The following is a 13,353-nucleotide window of genomic DNA, read 5'->3' as shown; positions in this document are numbered from 1 at the left end:
GAGAGTCACTCCAGTCGCAGGACTGGTCAATAGTGGAGCTGGGATCCCAGTGCCAGCTATCCGACTCGCCAAAGCCACGCTTAGCCCGAAGCCTTACTGAACCCCCAGGAGTCAGTCACTCCGGCCCAGATACTCACTCACCCCTGACCTTGATGATGGCCGGTTCTTCTTGGCCTTGCATATTCTGCAGGCCAACTAGGTCTAGGGATCTGGCTGGCAGGACAGGTTGTAGCTACAGGACAGAGATGCACCTGTGAGCCTACCAGGAACCACACCTCAGGTGTCCCCCCACTGCCTGCCCAGCAGCTGGAGTCTGGGTGTCCCAGAGGTCGCCATGTAATAAGGCCGGGGGATGAGTGGGGGACCATGGAGACAGGCTCTCTGGACTGGCCAACAGGGAGAGTCCACCCCTGCCCTCACCCAACTCCTGCCCGGCCTCACCTCTCATTCTCGTTGAGCAACTCCATGTCCTGGAACGAGGCCCCAAATCGCTCCCTCGGGCTCTAGGTTGTAATTCTTTGCAGCCTCCTGGAGCAACAAGATCTTACTCATGACTCGGTATTCCTGGGACCAGAGGGAAGGAGAAGATGCAGACAGGGCCTGGGTGGGGGATGCTGCAGGGGTCTTGTTGGAGGTGAGGAGCGGGGCCGGGGACCAGTCCTGGAAACCCTCTTTCCCTCCAGTTCCATCCAGGATCTACCAGTTCTCAGAATGGGAATAATCAGCCCCTCCTCCAGGAAGATTTCCTTGATGCCATCCTCCCCTCAACCCACCCGCCAATTGGATGGGTCTCCCACTTCTCTGGTATCAAACTCTTCCATTCAATGTAAGATACAGCGGGTGGAGCCAAGGACTGTTCTGCCCAGAAGGTCTCTGATTTCCACCTCTTTCTTCTCCCCTGCAGGGAGTGCCACTGCTGCTCCTCAGTCCTCTTCTCAAGGTTGATCCCATTCCCCTGGAAGGTAGACAGCCAGAGTCCATCAGACAAAGACCCCTAGCCTGACTAGCCCCCTATGCCCACCCCTTCTCATGTTGCACTACTGCCAGGTCCCCAGAGGGGGCCGGGCATGCAGAGAAAAGAGGACTTGGACCTAGGCTTGGCTCTGGGCTCCAGAGTAGGAGGACATGGGGATGTAACTGAGGGACCTGGCAGCACAACTCTCTCTGATGACAGACTTGGAGGCTGAGGCCTCAGGCAGAGGGGACTGCTCAGGCACTTATGTGCTGCCTGACTTGGGGGGGCCCGACTTCTTTCTCCCTTCATGGGCAACATGGGAGTTACAGGCTGAGTCCAGCTCAGATAAAACCTCACGCAGCTCTGCCATCAGGCAACTCTGAGCTTCCCCAGCCTGAGGAACCGGAATGGGTTTCTCTGGCAGAAACTCTGTTCACTCATCACTAAGATAGGCCTGATGTCCCAGCTCCCAGGGGTGGCTGCGAGGCTCTCATGAGAGGAGATGTGCCAAGTACTGAGAACTCAGAGCTCAGTTCGGGGGCTCCCGCATCCCAAGGCTCAGAATCCTGGTCCTTCCTGCCTAGTCCTCAGGTGCACCCACCTCGAAATAGTCACCCATCGCCAGGTGCAGCATCAGCAGGTCACTGAGCAGAGTGCCAAGATAGGGGACAACACCCTGTGACATCGGGGTGTGGGTGGGATGAACGTTTGCTCTCAAGTCGACCCCATGTAGACCCTCTCCTGAAAAGTCCCCACCCTCAGCTACCTGGCCCACCCCAGGGTTCCTACGAGGAGCAGCCTAGGACCCTCAGCAGCCTCCCCTCAATTCCTATTCCCTTCACACCCCAAGAACACCACACTCCTCCTCCTCACCTCCCAGGGCCGGCTTCTGGCAAATCACAGGGTGTGCAGTCCCTTGCCCTCCCCACAACAAACTCATCCTGCACCAGCTCTTCCAGGCCCTCCTCTTGGTCACTTCTACTGGGGGATTCAGACACTGTGGCACCAAGAGGAAGGGCCCTCCTCTCTTGATTTGAGACCTCCAGCTGGGAGCACAGAGACCCTCCCCCACAGGCACACTTACCTGCTGCTGCTGCTGTTTCTCCTGCACTCTCTGGGGGTTGCTCTCTGGGGGAGCAAACGTGGAGGGCCCCTCTTGTCAGGGTCGAGGACAGTGTCAGTGAGGCCATACTCCCCTCAACCCATTTCTCTCCAGCACCACTGGCCTCCGACACTGGACATCTGACTTGAGTCAACTGGTACCAATGTCATTCCATCCTCTAAGGTCTTGTGATTCCAGAACAAGACCAGCTCCAACTCTCACTCTGGGTGTGAGCTTGGGCTTGTGGCCTGGCCTCCTTGAGCCTGTTTCCTCATCTGGAAAGTGTGAGAACTCCGGCTACCACACAGGTTCTCATGAGGACTCAGTGTCACAAGACTGTCATCATTGTTCTGGCCCTCACCCCTCCAGGTGGAGTAGGCAGAAATCTCCCACATTCCTTTCCTCCCTCTTACCTCAACAGCACCCTGTGAGGCCTGCTCCACACAATCACCATCCCTCCATTTCCCTGATGAGGAGACAGAGGCCCAAACACGGGCAGTGTGTTGCTCAGGAGCCCACAGAGGAGAGGCCGCTTGCCCCTCTCAGCCAGAGGCCCTGTTCCAACATCCTCGCCTAAACCCCAGCCCCACCACTGACAAGAGTCCTGTCCCCTGAGCTCTCAAAGCTTGGTCCTGGGCTGAGTCATGGATGGAGAGGAAGGGGTGTCTTGGGAGTCTGGTTGAGTGCCTCCTGCCTGGCCCAGTCATGTGGAGTGTCTGGCTCCCAGGCTGGGCCAGAGAACATGCCAAAGCCTTCTCCTCCCCAAGGAACCCCTCAGGACATTCCCCTGCACTGAATTTTTTTTTTTTTGTGAGGAGATCAGCCTTGTGCTAACATCTGCCAATCCTCCTCTTTTTTTGCTGAGGAAGACTGACCCTGGGCTAACATCCATGCCCATCTTCCTCCACTTTATATGGGACGTTGCCACATCATAGGTCGACAAGCGGTGCGTCGGTGCGCACCCGGGATCCGAACCGGGAAACCCTGAGCTGCCGCAGCGGAGTGCGTGCACTTAACCGCTTGAGCCACAGGGACGGCCCCTGAACTTTCTTTATCCACTCAGGAACTGGACCCCCAAGGTGCCACCTCTGATCAACAGAGAAGGGGATGACAGGACATTTTGATTCCCCGTTTACATGAAGCTCCTAAGGTCCTTTCAGCAGGATCCACTAAGAATCCATCAGTTGCCTAGACGCTTCTCATAAGCCACCGGGGGCATATGTCATTGCCAACCAGGCACTCAGGTTAGACTCCTGTGGTTGACTCAAGTGAAGTGACTGCTCTAGGGGTCCAGTGGGGAGTCCCAGAATGCACACACATCTCTCACCTGAGGATGAGCAGCCTGTTTTTCCACCTGGGCCATGGGAATCCTCTGCCACGCACATCCCTGGGGCAGGCAGGGTGCAGCCCCTTGGAGATGTGGTGAAGATAGAAGGAGCAGCAGGGTCCTGGCTTCCTGAGGATAGGTTTAGGCTGAGGGCTAAACCCACCCCAACCACCCAACAACCTGGAAGAAGCTACATCCAGCAGGATGGACATACATGGAAGCCAGAGACCTGTTGATGGCGCCAGCTCGGCAACTCCTCCTGGAACAGGCCAGCCAACACCATTGTGTCCCATGGCCAGGGCCTCCCGCCCACAAATGGCACCCCACCTGCCCATGGGCAGAACAGATCCCTCTGCTTGTTAATCTGGATGAGATAGACGGGAATGTTTCAGAGAAAGTTCAAGGGAGAAACTATCAAAACCACAGCCTGCCCAGTGTCCCTCCTCCGCACCCCTCCTCTCTTTCCAGACCCCCAGCCTCCACTCTACCTTGATCATCAGTTCTCTGCTCAAGGACTTGTCCTGACTATTGAGTTCCTTAAGATTTTCAGGGCTGTCTCTCAGGGGAGGGGAAAGAACGAGGGATAAATTTAGGAATAATGTGAGGGGTCTGAATGCAAATCCCTTTTCTTTGCAAACCCAAGAGATTCAAAAGGCCTGAAAGAATGTTCTCACTGGGCTCCTCTGAGCGCTAAGGTCTCATGGTACTGGGAGGGGGCTCTCCTGTTGGTCACTGGAGTCTCCAATCCCCAGTTCTACAGAGCAGCTCTGTTTTGACTGCTTTGAGTTTCAACTGGGCATAGAGTTCTGTTGCTATAAACACTTGAAAATCTCCAATTTGGCTCAACTTACTACCTGACACTCAAGGAAACCAAGTTCTGAAGCAGAACTGGTGCACTAAGGACCCCGGGAGGCTTAGAGACCCCCTGCCGAGGCCCAGGCCCTGTCCCCAGCATTTGCTGCCTCCCAGGAGTTCCCAGCTGACTGAGGGGCCAATGGCAGACATACAAGAGATCCCCCATCCACCCTGGTCCTCCTATGGAGAGAGGCCTACCCACCGGGAAACTTCCCCCGTGTGTTCTTCAGGTGGCTTGTGGAGGTTTTCTGCAGAGCAGAGATTACAGTGCAGGGCGAGGAGAAGTTCTTCAGGATCTTGCACTCCTGGGGAAGGGAAGAAAATGAGCTGTGAGGTGGGGCACTGTAGCCCAGCTTGCTCTAGCTTCAGTACCCTTCTATTTAAATCTCCCCTCCTGGATGAGACAGATGCTCAGGGAGTCGCAGAAGGGCACATTTAGGACCCAAAGAGTAACACTCACAGGGAGCAGGATTTTAGCTCAACCCAGGGAAGGAGCCAGGTAGGAAGTGAGCATCCTCTCACTGGGACCTGGAGTTAAAGTCAGCGGGCCCCTGGCAGGAAGGGCCTAGGGACTGTGCAGGGGCTTAGACCACATACTGCAATCCTGGGAGCTGATAAAGGTGGAGAGGCAGTTCCCAAGGCTTCAGAGAGGGGCTCCACTGGGCCTCCCACAGCACACCTGGGCCACCTGGATCCAGCGCTCCACCACCCTCACCCTGTCCTGGGCTGTCATGCTCGGGTCCCCGAGGCAGGGCGTGATGACGAAGCTGGCCACCCTTCTGACTTGGTCGACGGTGGCCTGGATGTTGGGTGTCTGGTGCTCATTGCCCGGCTTGTTCCTCTTGCCCCAGGTGGAGCCCAGGCAAGGAGAGGGCACCACCTTCTGGAAGAGCTCCTGGAGAACAGGGGGAGTGTCACCGAGCCCTGCCACACCCCAGGTCTGTGTCTACAGCCCCCAAAGTCCCACACAGGAGTCACAGTTTAGAGCTGGAGCTCAGAAAGCTCAGGATGTGGCCTGAGCCTTGTGAGAGTCCCTGGCTTTTCTTCTCTGTCCCCCGAGGACACCCAGCACAGGATGACCCAGGACCCAATACTGGCAGGGAAGGGAGAGGGGCATTTGAACCCAGCCTGTCCTGGCTAACTCCAAGCTCCAGATGGTGGCTCAACTTGGCTCATCCCAAGGGGGCATCTTCCAATACCCTGATCCCCCGTCTGGTCCCACTCCACATTCTGATGCACATCCCCGCGTGGCAACTACACCCACAGGACTTGTCTGTCTCCCTTGTAGTGGAGTACACATCAGGCGTCTAATAAGTCCTGAGGCTGTTGAGCCTCCTGAGCAGACGGTTGGGCCACCAGGGTCCAGGCTGTACACAGTGAGCCCTTCCCTGCACAGATGGGCCAGGGCCCACCCAGCTTTCCATCTCTTTTACCTCATGGAGTTGGCACAGTCACTCTGTGTAGCAGATCCTCTTAATGTCCACCTCCACGGTCTGCAGGTGGACAGCAAAGTCTTGGGTGTTCAGAAAGTTGCCCAGGTCTTATGGTTGGTAAAGGGTGGAGCCTGGATTTGGGCCCAGATCATAGGAGTCTGGATCAGGTCTGGGGCAACGATAGCAGAGGGAAGGCCTGCCCCACACCACCCTGAAAGCCCAGCTGCTCACCGCATCCATCATGGTCAACTGCTCCACCACCAGCTTAGGAAGGAAGGCCGTGAGATTAAGCTTCTCACGCTCCTTAAGAGCCACAGGTGGAGATGGACTTCTCACTAGAAATGATGGTCCAGGTGACTCCAGCTAAGCAGCTCCCACTCCTGCTGGAGCCCATGTTGGCCCTTGCTCCACCTCCAACACTGCTGGTGGAGGGGACACTGGCTCCAGTGCTAGAGGGGGTGGTGTCAACAGAGCTGGAGCCAGCTCTACCTCCACCACTGCCCACTGCTCTTCTTCTGCCGCTGGCTGGAGCTCTGCAGCTGACGCTGGAGTGGGATAAAAAGAAAGATTCACCCACATAGCTGACTTTCCATGTGTCCTTCTAAACACAGGAAAGATCCCACTCCCTTCTAGGAATACCCAGCCTGCAGTCCCCCTTACCATCTGGCTCTGCCTCAGTGGCCTCCAGAAGCTCACACCGGACAAGGGTAAGAGGGTCACGGCAGCTCATCTCCTAACCAGGCAAGGTGACATTCATGTACATCCCCTTTAGCTTAAAAAAGGGACAGCCCGAGTCTGGTCTCTCCCTAGTTCTAGTCCAGCCCCGTCATCTCAAGCTCCTGAGTGTGGAGACCCTCTGCTCCTGCTCTCATCTCAGAGCAGCACTGGAAAGTGTGGATGGCCTCATGTACCTGCCCCTTGTCTAGTGAGTTGGTGGAGTTGAAACCATTGGGCAGCTACTCGACAACCTCTTGAGTGGAGTTCTGCAAAGACTGCCTGGGAACTGGGCGAGAAGGAATCAGGGGCTGCCTGCACACTGCCACTGGGGCCAATCGCCAAGAGAATATCTGTTCCTCAGTTCAGGCACAGAGGGGCATCCCTGCAAAGAACTCTGGTCAGAGAGGGAAGGAGATGAATCCTCTAGTGCTCGGTAACAATATGAGTAGAGGAGCTCACATTCTCATGCTTCCAGGCATGGCCTGAGGTATGAACATGACCTAGGTGTTAGGTTTCCGACACCTAACAACCAGCTCCTGCTCAGGAATGACCCGCCCTTTATGTCCTGCCTTCTCCCCTCCTCACAGACACATGCACACACACACACACACACACAAAGAGGGGCAAGGGGTGTGGGGCTGATCAGGTGGGATCACAGCTGTGCCCTGGCCTGCACTAGCCTCTCCTGGGCTGCCCCGTGTTACCTTTCACTGCCTCCTGCCAGATGCCCAGAGGCGTCAAGAATTAAGGCTGAGCCAACATCGCCAACTACCAAAAAGATTCTCTTTCTGGGATTTTTTGAGCCCAGATCCTCCAAAAGTTGGGAAACAACAACAAAACATCTTTGCCTGTTGACTGTCTCCAATCAAGTGAGCTGGATGGGGCACTGTGGGTGCCTGGTTACCAGAGTTCTAAGATCTGTTGAGGTCTATGACCCCACGTCATCTCTTGAACTGTACACAATGAGCCCACATAGCCCTACCCACAGCTCCCTGGAAACCTAACTAGGGACCTAGCTTTGAGGAGACAGAGATGAATGCAGACCTCCTTTTCCTTACTATTTCTTCATCCTGGGATAGTCCCTGTGCCTCTCAGGTCCTCCAAAGTCTCTAACCCTGTACCATGGGAATCAGGCTAGAATCTACTTCCTAGGGACATCACCCGGTGTATATGAGATAATATCTATTACCCCTGTGGGCTGGTGTCACATGTACCTAAGGCACAAACTTAGAGATGGAAGAATAACAAGGAGGGGTGGGATGTAGTACAGAACACCACTCAAAACAGGCCTGGGCTCCAAGAATGTGATATTGGGACAGTCACTTCCAACTTGGCCTCATTTTCAGGTCAGCACCATGAGGGGGTTGCAACTAATGGAAATTCAGATATTGCCATCCTGTGGCATAAAACCATTCAATTGTTTCCTGTTTTATGGAGAATGAGACCGAAGTGCCTCATCTTGGCCTATGAGGTGGGCAGCCTCCACAGTGGTACCCAGTAAGCCCCACCCATGTTATACACATCCCCGTGGAACCACAAAGTGGTTAGTAACTGGCTTCTGAACAGAATAAGAGCCAAAGTGATGGGATGTCTTTTCTAAACTTCAACTAAAAAGGTCTCTCACTTTCTCTTACTCCCTCTCTCATGTGCCATCTCTCTCTCACTCTGTCAAATCCCTGGAAGTGAGGAATCAAATACCGGTGTATTGGGGCTGCCCAATGTGGAGGCACATTGAGGAGAGAAGCAAGAGAGTGCCTAGGCCAACAGACAGAAAGGAACTCAGGCTCTCAATCCAAAATGAATCCTGAAGGCTGAGAGTGAACTTGTGGGCCAGTCCTCCCCTAGTCGAGCCTCAGTTGAAGCCACAGCCCCAGTCTGTTAAACTCACTGAGACAGAGGCACCCAGCTAAAACATGCCTGATTGCTGATCCACAAAAATTGTGAGATTGTCAACATTTGTTGTTTTGAAATGCAAGGTTAGGGGCAATGAAGTCAGAGAGGGAAAAGTAACGAACACATCCTACCAGGCCCTGGCCCTACCTTCCACCCTAGCTCCTGTTCTCTTCTCCCAGCCTCCCTCCAGTTGCATTGGCCACCTTTCTAACCTCCTGTGGCCAAACTCACTTCTGCCTGTGAGACTCAGGACCAGTGGTGCCATCTCCCTGACACACTGCTCCCAGACTTGTGCAAGGCTGACTCCCTCTTGTCGTTCTGGTCCCAGAAAATGTCACCCTAGAGAGGTCTTTCAGACCCTCCTACCCAGTGACGCTCAGCCCTCCCTCACAGCCCCCTGATGTGTTTCTCTACAGCACTTGCTCTTTTCTTTCTCATGTCTTTGCTTTTGTCCATTTCCCCTCTGGACTGTGATCTCCTGGCAGGCAGGAACCACTTGGTCATTTTCATCCTGCACTTCAGCCCACCAGGGCACCTGGCACAAGGTGAGTGCTCAGGGCACAGCTGCTGAATGAGTACATGGGTAGATCTTGCACCCCGCCCCCTGCTTTTGACCAACTTTCATTGTGGAGATGAACACTAGTAATAGGAGGTACAAGTTGTTTCTGAGGCAGGGGGACAGCCAGAAAGACCTCTGGTTGAATCTTCGCTGCACCAGGAGCTCAAGAAAAGTTCAGTGGACACCAAGTAAATTCCAGGATTACAGCAGAATGACTTGATATATATATATTATGTAATGGTTACCAAAATAAGTTTAGTTAACATCAATCACCAAACAGAAAAAAAAGATTGTTTCCTGATGATGAGACGTTTTAGGATCTACTCTCTTAGCAAGTTTCAAATATACCACACAGCAATGTTAACTTAGTGCTGTATATCAAGTATATCTCAATACAACTGAAAAAAAATAAAAGCAAAAACTCACTGGCCACCACTGACACAAGAGGCTGTCCGCCCCCTCATGGCCAGAACTAGCACTGCTGCCCAGGCAGGAACTCCAAACAGAAAGGAATCTTTCTTTAGGTGTCCTCAAGGCAGAGGCTCTCCAGGGTCTCAAGGGTAAAGCAGCAGGACCTGTCAGCTTCGAGGGAGTGGGAGGAATCTCGGGAGCCTACCGTGCCCCTCTCTTGCTGTTCCCCACCAGGTGTCCTCTTCACTCCTAAGGCATCCTAACTGCAGCCATGACAATGATTGCCCCTACTTCCAGATGAGGACCGCAAGGGTCCAACAAGGATTAGTCTTCTCCCTGGACTCTGGACTTGGTGTCCAGTGCTCTGCCATCTTCTTCCTTATCCTCAGTTCTCATCCACCCAAGCCCCCTAGCCTCCTCAGTTCTAAAGGATCTCCAGGGGCTGGAAATCATTTTTTCAGGGTTTCAGAGCACAGTAGGTCATCAACAGAGAACCTAGTCCAACAGACATGTTGTGAGTGCATGGAACACTTGGAGTCACTCGCTGGATGCACTCCACTTTATACAGGAGGACCCTCAGTGAGATCTTCTCTCCTGTTCCCAATGCCTACACAAAGGGAGGATGGGCTCATCACAGTTCTGGGTGCCCACAGAGGTGGACTGCAGGACCCCAGTCCTGTGATCCCCAGGCTGGGCCAGGGATGGATCTGGAACAGGTAGACACCTAGGAACCTTAGGGATTCCTCTTCCCATCTCTGGGCCCCTGTGCACGAATCTAGGAGAACGGATGCTACTGCCCCGTGGGAGAGCTGCCTCCAACCTCTCTCCCTCCTGCCTCTTGTCACTTCCCCGGTGTCAGCTCTTTCTTGACTGCACCTCAGTGTTCTCCATATGAGAAGTCAAGTGTGAGGGAGTGTGCCTGTGCAGGTGTGATGATGAGGAGAGGAAAATGACCCCATATGGAGAGGGGTGGGCAGCAATCCTCTAGGATCTTAACGCCACTCATTGCCAAAGGAAACCTGAGGGAAGCGGTGGAGCCTTGGCCAAGTAAGCTGGAGCTCTCTCTAGTCTTCAGGACTCTGACGACCTCCTGTGGTCTGGGACAGTACCTGCCTCTTTCTAGGCCAGTTTCCCAACTGTACAGTGAGGGGTAAGATGTGCAACAGCACAAGCTTGTGCTCGGCCAGGACAAGTCATCAGGCCCCATAGATACATTAAGTATGTTTTAAGTGTATTGAAGACATTAATATTGCTGTGCAATCATCACCACGACCCATCTTCAGAACACTTCTCATCTTACAAAACTGAAACTCTATACCCATTCATGAATAATCCCCCATTCCCCCTCCTCCCACCCACTGGCAAACACCATTCTACTTTCTGTCTCTCTGAATCTGGTGATTTCAGGAAGCTCTAGAAGGGAAATCACACAAGGTTGTATTTTTGTGACTAGCTTATTTCATTTAGAGTAATATCTTGAAGGTTCATCCATGGTGTGCCGTATATTAGACTTTCCTTCCTTTTTCAAGGATGAATAATATGCCATTGTATGTATATAGCACATTTTGCTCATCCATACATCCCTGGACAGATACCATAGCAAGGCCCACAACCAAGCCCAAAATAAAATGGGGCCCCAGCCAGATTTTTCTCAACAGTACCCTGGAGACTACTTTTTTAAGCCATATCCCATATGATATTTACTAAGGATCTAATCTTGGGCCGAGAGTTGCTTTTCAGAAACTCCATTTCTCTTCCTTAAGCAAGTTTCAACTACTTTGAACCAATGAGACAACAAGACGGCTTGCAAGACTCAAACTGCAACTGCATAAGTGACTGGAGGATGAACTGGGGGACCAAGAACTCCCCTGCCAATCATGTTAAGACACCGTCTTTTGAACGTGGGATGTGTGACAGAACATGAAAATCTGTGCTTGCACAAAATGCCTAGGACTGTTCCCAAACTTACTGTACCCGCTCCTTTGCCCTTTTCAAGCCCTTTTCAACAGCCCATTGGGGAGAAAGATTTAACCTTCGTCTCTTTGCTGGCCAACCTCGTAATGAAGCTTTTTCCCCTTCTACAAGAGCGGGTATCCTGTTTGGCTAATGGGTGCATTGGGCTGTGAGCCCTTCCTTGATTACAATACTTGGGTGGCTTCCATGTTTTAGCTATTATGAATAATGATGCCATGAACATGGGTGTTGAAATATGTCTTTGAGAACATGCTTTCAACTCCTTGGTGGGGTATACACCCAGAAAAGGAATTGCTGGGTCCTATATAATTATATTTTTAATTTTTTTTAAGAATTGTTATACTGATTTATACAGCAACAATATATTCCCACCACAGTACACAAGGGTTCCAACTTCTCCACATCTTGGCCAACAGTTGTTCTATTCTTTTTCTTCTTTTTTTTTTTTTTTTGATAGATGCCATCCTAATGAATGTGAAGTGGTCTCTCACTGTGTTTCTGATTTGCATGTCCCTAATGATTACTGATGATGAGCATCTTTTCATATGCTTATTGGTTATTTGCAGATCTTCTTTAAGCAAATGTCTACTTATATACATTGTTCAATTTTGATTTGAGTTGTTTGTTTTTTGTTGTTGAATTTAGGAGTTCTCTATCTATTCTGGATATTGAGCCTTTGTCAAATACATGGTTTGCAAATATGGTCGCCCATCCTATGGGTTGTGCTTTTACTCTGTTGATAATGACTTTTGAGGCACAAAACTTTTTAATATCCATGAAGTCCAGCATATGTATTTTCCTATTTTATTGGCTGCTCTTGGGTGTCAGAACCATGAAATCATTACCAAATCCTATCTTGTCAAGTTTTGCCTTATGTTTCCTTCTAAGGGTATTATAGTATTAGCTCTTACACTTAGGTATTTGATTCACTGGGAATCAAGTTATGTATACAGTGTTAGGTAAATGTCCAAGTTGATTCCTTTGCATGTAGATATCCACTATTTCCAGCACAACTTGTTGAAAAGACTTTTCCCCATTTAATAATCTTGGCACCCTTGTCAAACATCATTTGATCACATGGGTGAGGGTTAATTTCTGGGCTCTCAATTCTTTTTCCATTGCTCAATATGTCTGTCTTTATGCCATGACAATGCTGTTTTGATACTGTAGATTTATAGTAAGTTTTCAATCAGGAAGAATCAGTCCTCCAACTTAGTATCTCCTTTCAAGATTATTTTTGGTATCTGGGCTTATTTGAGATTCCATAAGAATCTTAGGATGGTTTTTTTTCTATTTCAGCACAAAACGCCCTTGGGATTTTGATAAGGACTGCACTGCATTTGTTGATCTCTTAGGATAATGTTGACACCGTCACAATAAGGAGTCTTCCAATCCACGGTGATCGGATGTCTTTCATTTCTAATAGTGCCGGATGGCTGTTCAGGTTGAGGGGGCGGCACTCCTCGAGGTAGTCGTGCAGAAACCCACAGTTCCTCCTCACTGAGACTTCACCATTTCCTTAGAACCCATCGACAGTCAACAGAGGGCAAAATGCATGTAAAATGCACGCAGGAAGTTTTCAAAGATTGGATGTGCATGGAGCACACATTTCTTCCACTCCTCTCCATTAGCAAGAACCATGGACTGAAGCAGCAGTCCCTAACACATGGAGACTGCAGACTCACTCAGCAGACCCCAACAAATGGGGACTGTGGACTAACTAAGGGCCAGGGACTCGGGTTCCTGGCAGAACCATCTGGCAGCTCAAGCTGAACCACTAAGCTTTTGCCTGGCACTGCTGACTAACCAAGTGCTAAGACTGATGCTCTCTTAGAGCATCCTGTCAGTCTAGACTGACCCACTGACCCTGGACTGGAAAGCCACTTAGATCAGGAGCTCAAGGCAAACAGAGTGGATCTCAGATCCAAGAAGAATTTACCCACAGCCCTCAGAAACAGCGAAAAAGATGGAGAACTCAAAGGTTTTGCGGGTACCAATGACTGTTTCTCATCCTCGAAGCCATCAGGCGTCTCCTTTGGATCCCACTGCTGCCACCAAACTGGTACAAAACAAAATAAAATTCAGTAAATTTTAAACATCTTATTGGCTTTATTCAACAGTTCATGA

The 13,353-nt window shown here is 51.3% G+C and overlaps 3 protein-coding genes across 21 annotated transcripts in view; all 3 read right to left on the bottom strand.

The window, feature by feature from the left end:
- The window catches only part of LOC131402210 (uncharacterized), a 131,785-nt gene extending 127,271 nt beyond the window's left edge, over positions 1 to 4,514 (bottom strand). For 6 of the 18 annotated variants that reach the window (XR_009218373.1, XR_009218374.1, XM_058537074.1 and 3 more), the window contains exons 1-2: positions 3,599 to 3,929; positions 3,385 to 3,513 (exon numbers count right to left, since the gene is read on the bottom strand). Coding sequence is in view for 6 of the 18 variants with exons in the window: in XM_058537074.1 (XP_058393057.1) it covers positions 3,385 to 3,513; positions 3,599 to 3,667 (198 nt within the window). In the remaining 12 variants the exon portion in view is untranslated. Of the gene's footprint in view, positions 1 to 141; positions 233 to 441; positions 565 to 773; positions 956 to 1,556; positions 1,632 to 2,039; positions 2,524 to 3,384; positions 3,561 to 3,598; positions 3,930 to 4,441 lie in introns of those variants that run through there. The other 12 variants (XR_009218376.1, XR_009218378.1, XM_058537078.1 and 9 more) reach the window with 8 other exon arrangements.
- A 33-nt stretch (positions 4,515 to 4,547) lies between these two features.
- Positions 4,548 to 5,961, bottom strand: LOC131402218 (ral guanine nucleotide dissociation stimulator-like). The gene is made up of 2 exons (XM_058537102.1): positions 5,904 to 5,961; positions 4,548 to 5,134 (listed from the first exon to the last, which is right to left on the bottom strand). Exons 1-2 carry the CDS (start codon positions 5,913 to 5,915, stop codon positions 4,883 to 4,885), a joined length of 264 nt encoding a protein of 87 aa, XP_058393085.1. The 5' UTR covers positions 5,916 to 5,961; the 3' UTR covers positions 4,548 to 4,882.
- The window catches only part of LOC131402212 (uncharacterized), a 60,730-nt gene continuing 53,186 nt past the window's right edge, over positions 5,810 to 13,353 (bottom strand). For both annotated transcript variants that reach the window (XM_058537083.1, XM_058537082.1), the window contains exons 2-3: positions 13,166 to 13,285; positions 5,810 to 6,217 (exon numbers count right to left, since the gene is read on the bottom strand). In XM_058537083.1, the coding sequence (XP_058393066.1) occupies positions 6,036 to 6,217; positions 13,166 to 13,285 (302 nt within the window). In that variant the 3' untranslated portion in view covers positions 5,810 to 6,035. The remainder of the gene's footprint in view (positions 6,218 to 13,165; positions 13,286 to 13,353) is intronic.

This window comes from Diceros bicornis (genome assembly GCF_020826845.1).
Source record: "Diceros bicornis minor isolate mBicDic1 chromosome 32 unlocalized genomic scaffold, mDicBic1.mat.cur SUPER_32_unloc_2, whole genome shotgun sequence".
NCBI classification, from domain to species: domain Eukaryota; kingdom Metazoa; phylum Chordata; class Mammalia; order Perissodactyla; family Rhinocerotidae; genus Diceros; species Diceros bicornis.
This window is presented reverse-complemented; position numbering and strand designations above follow the sequence as displayed.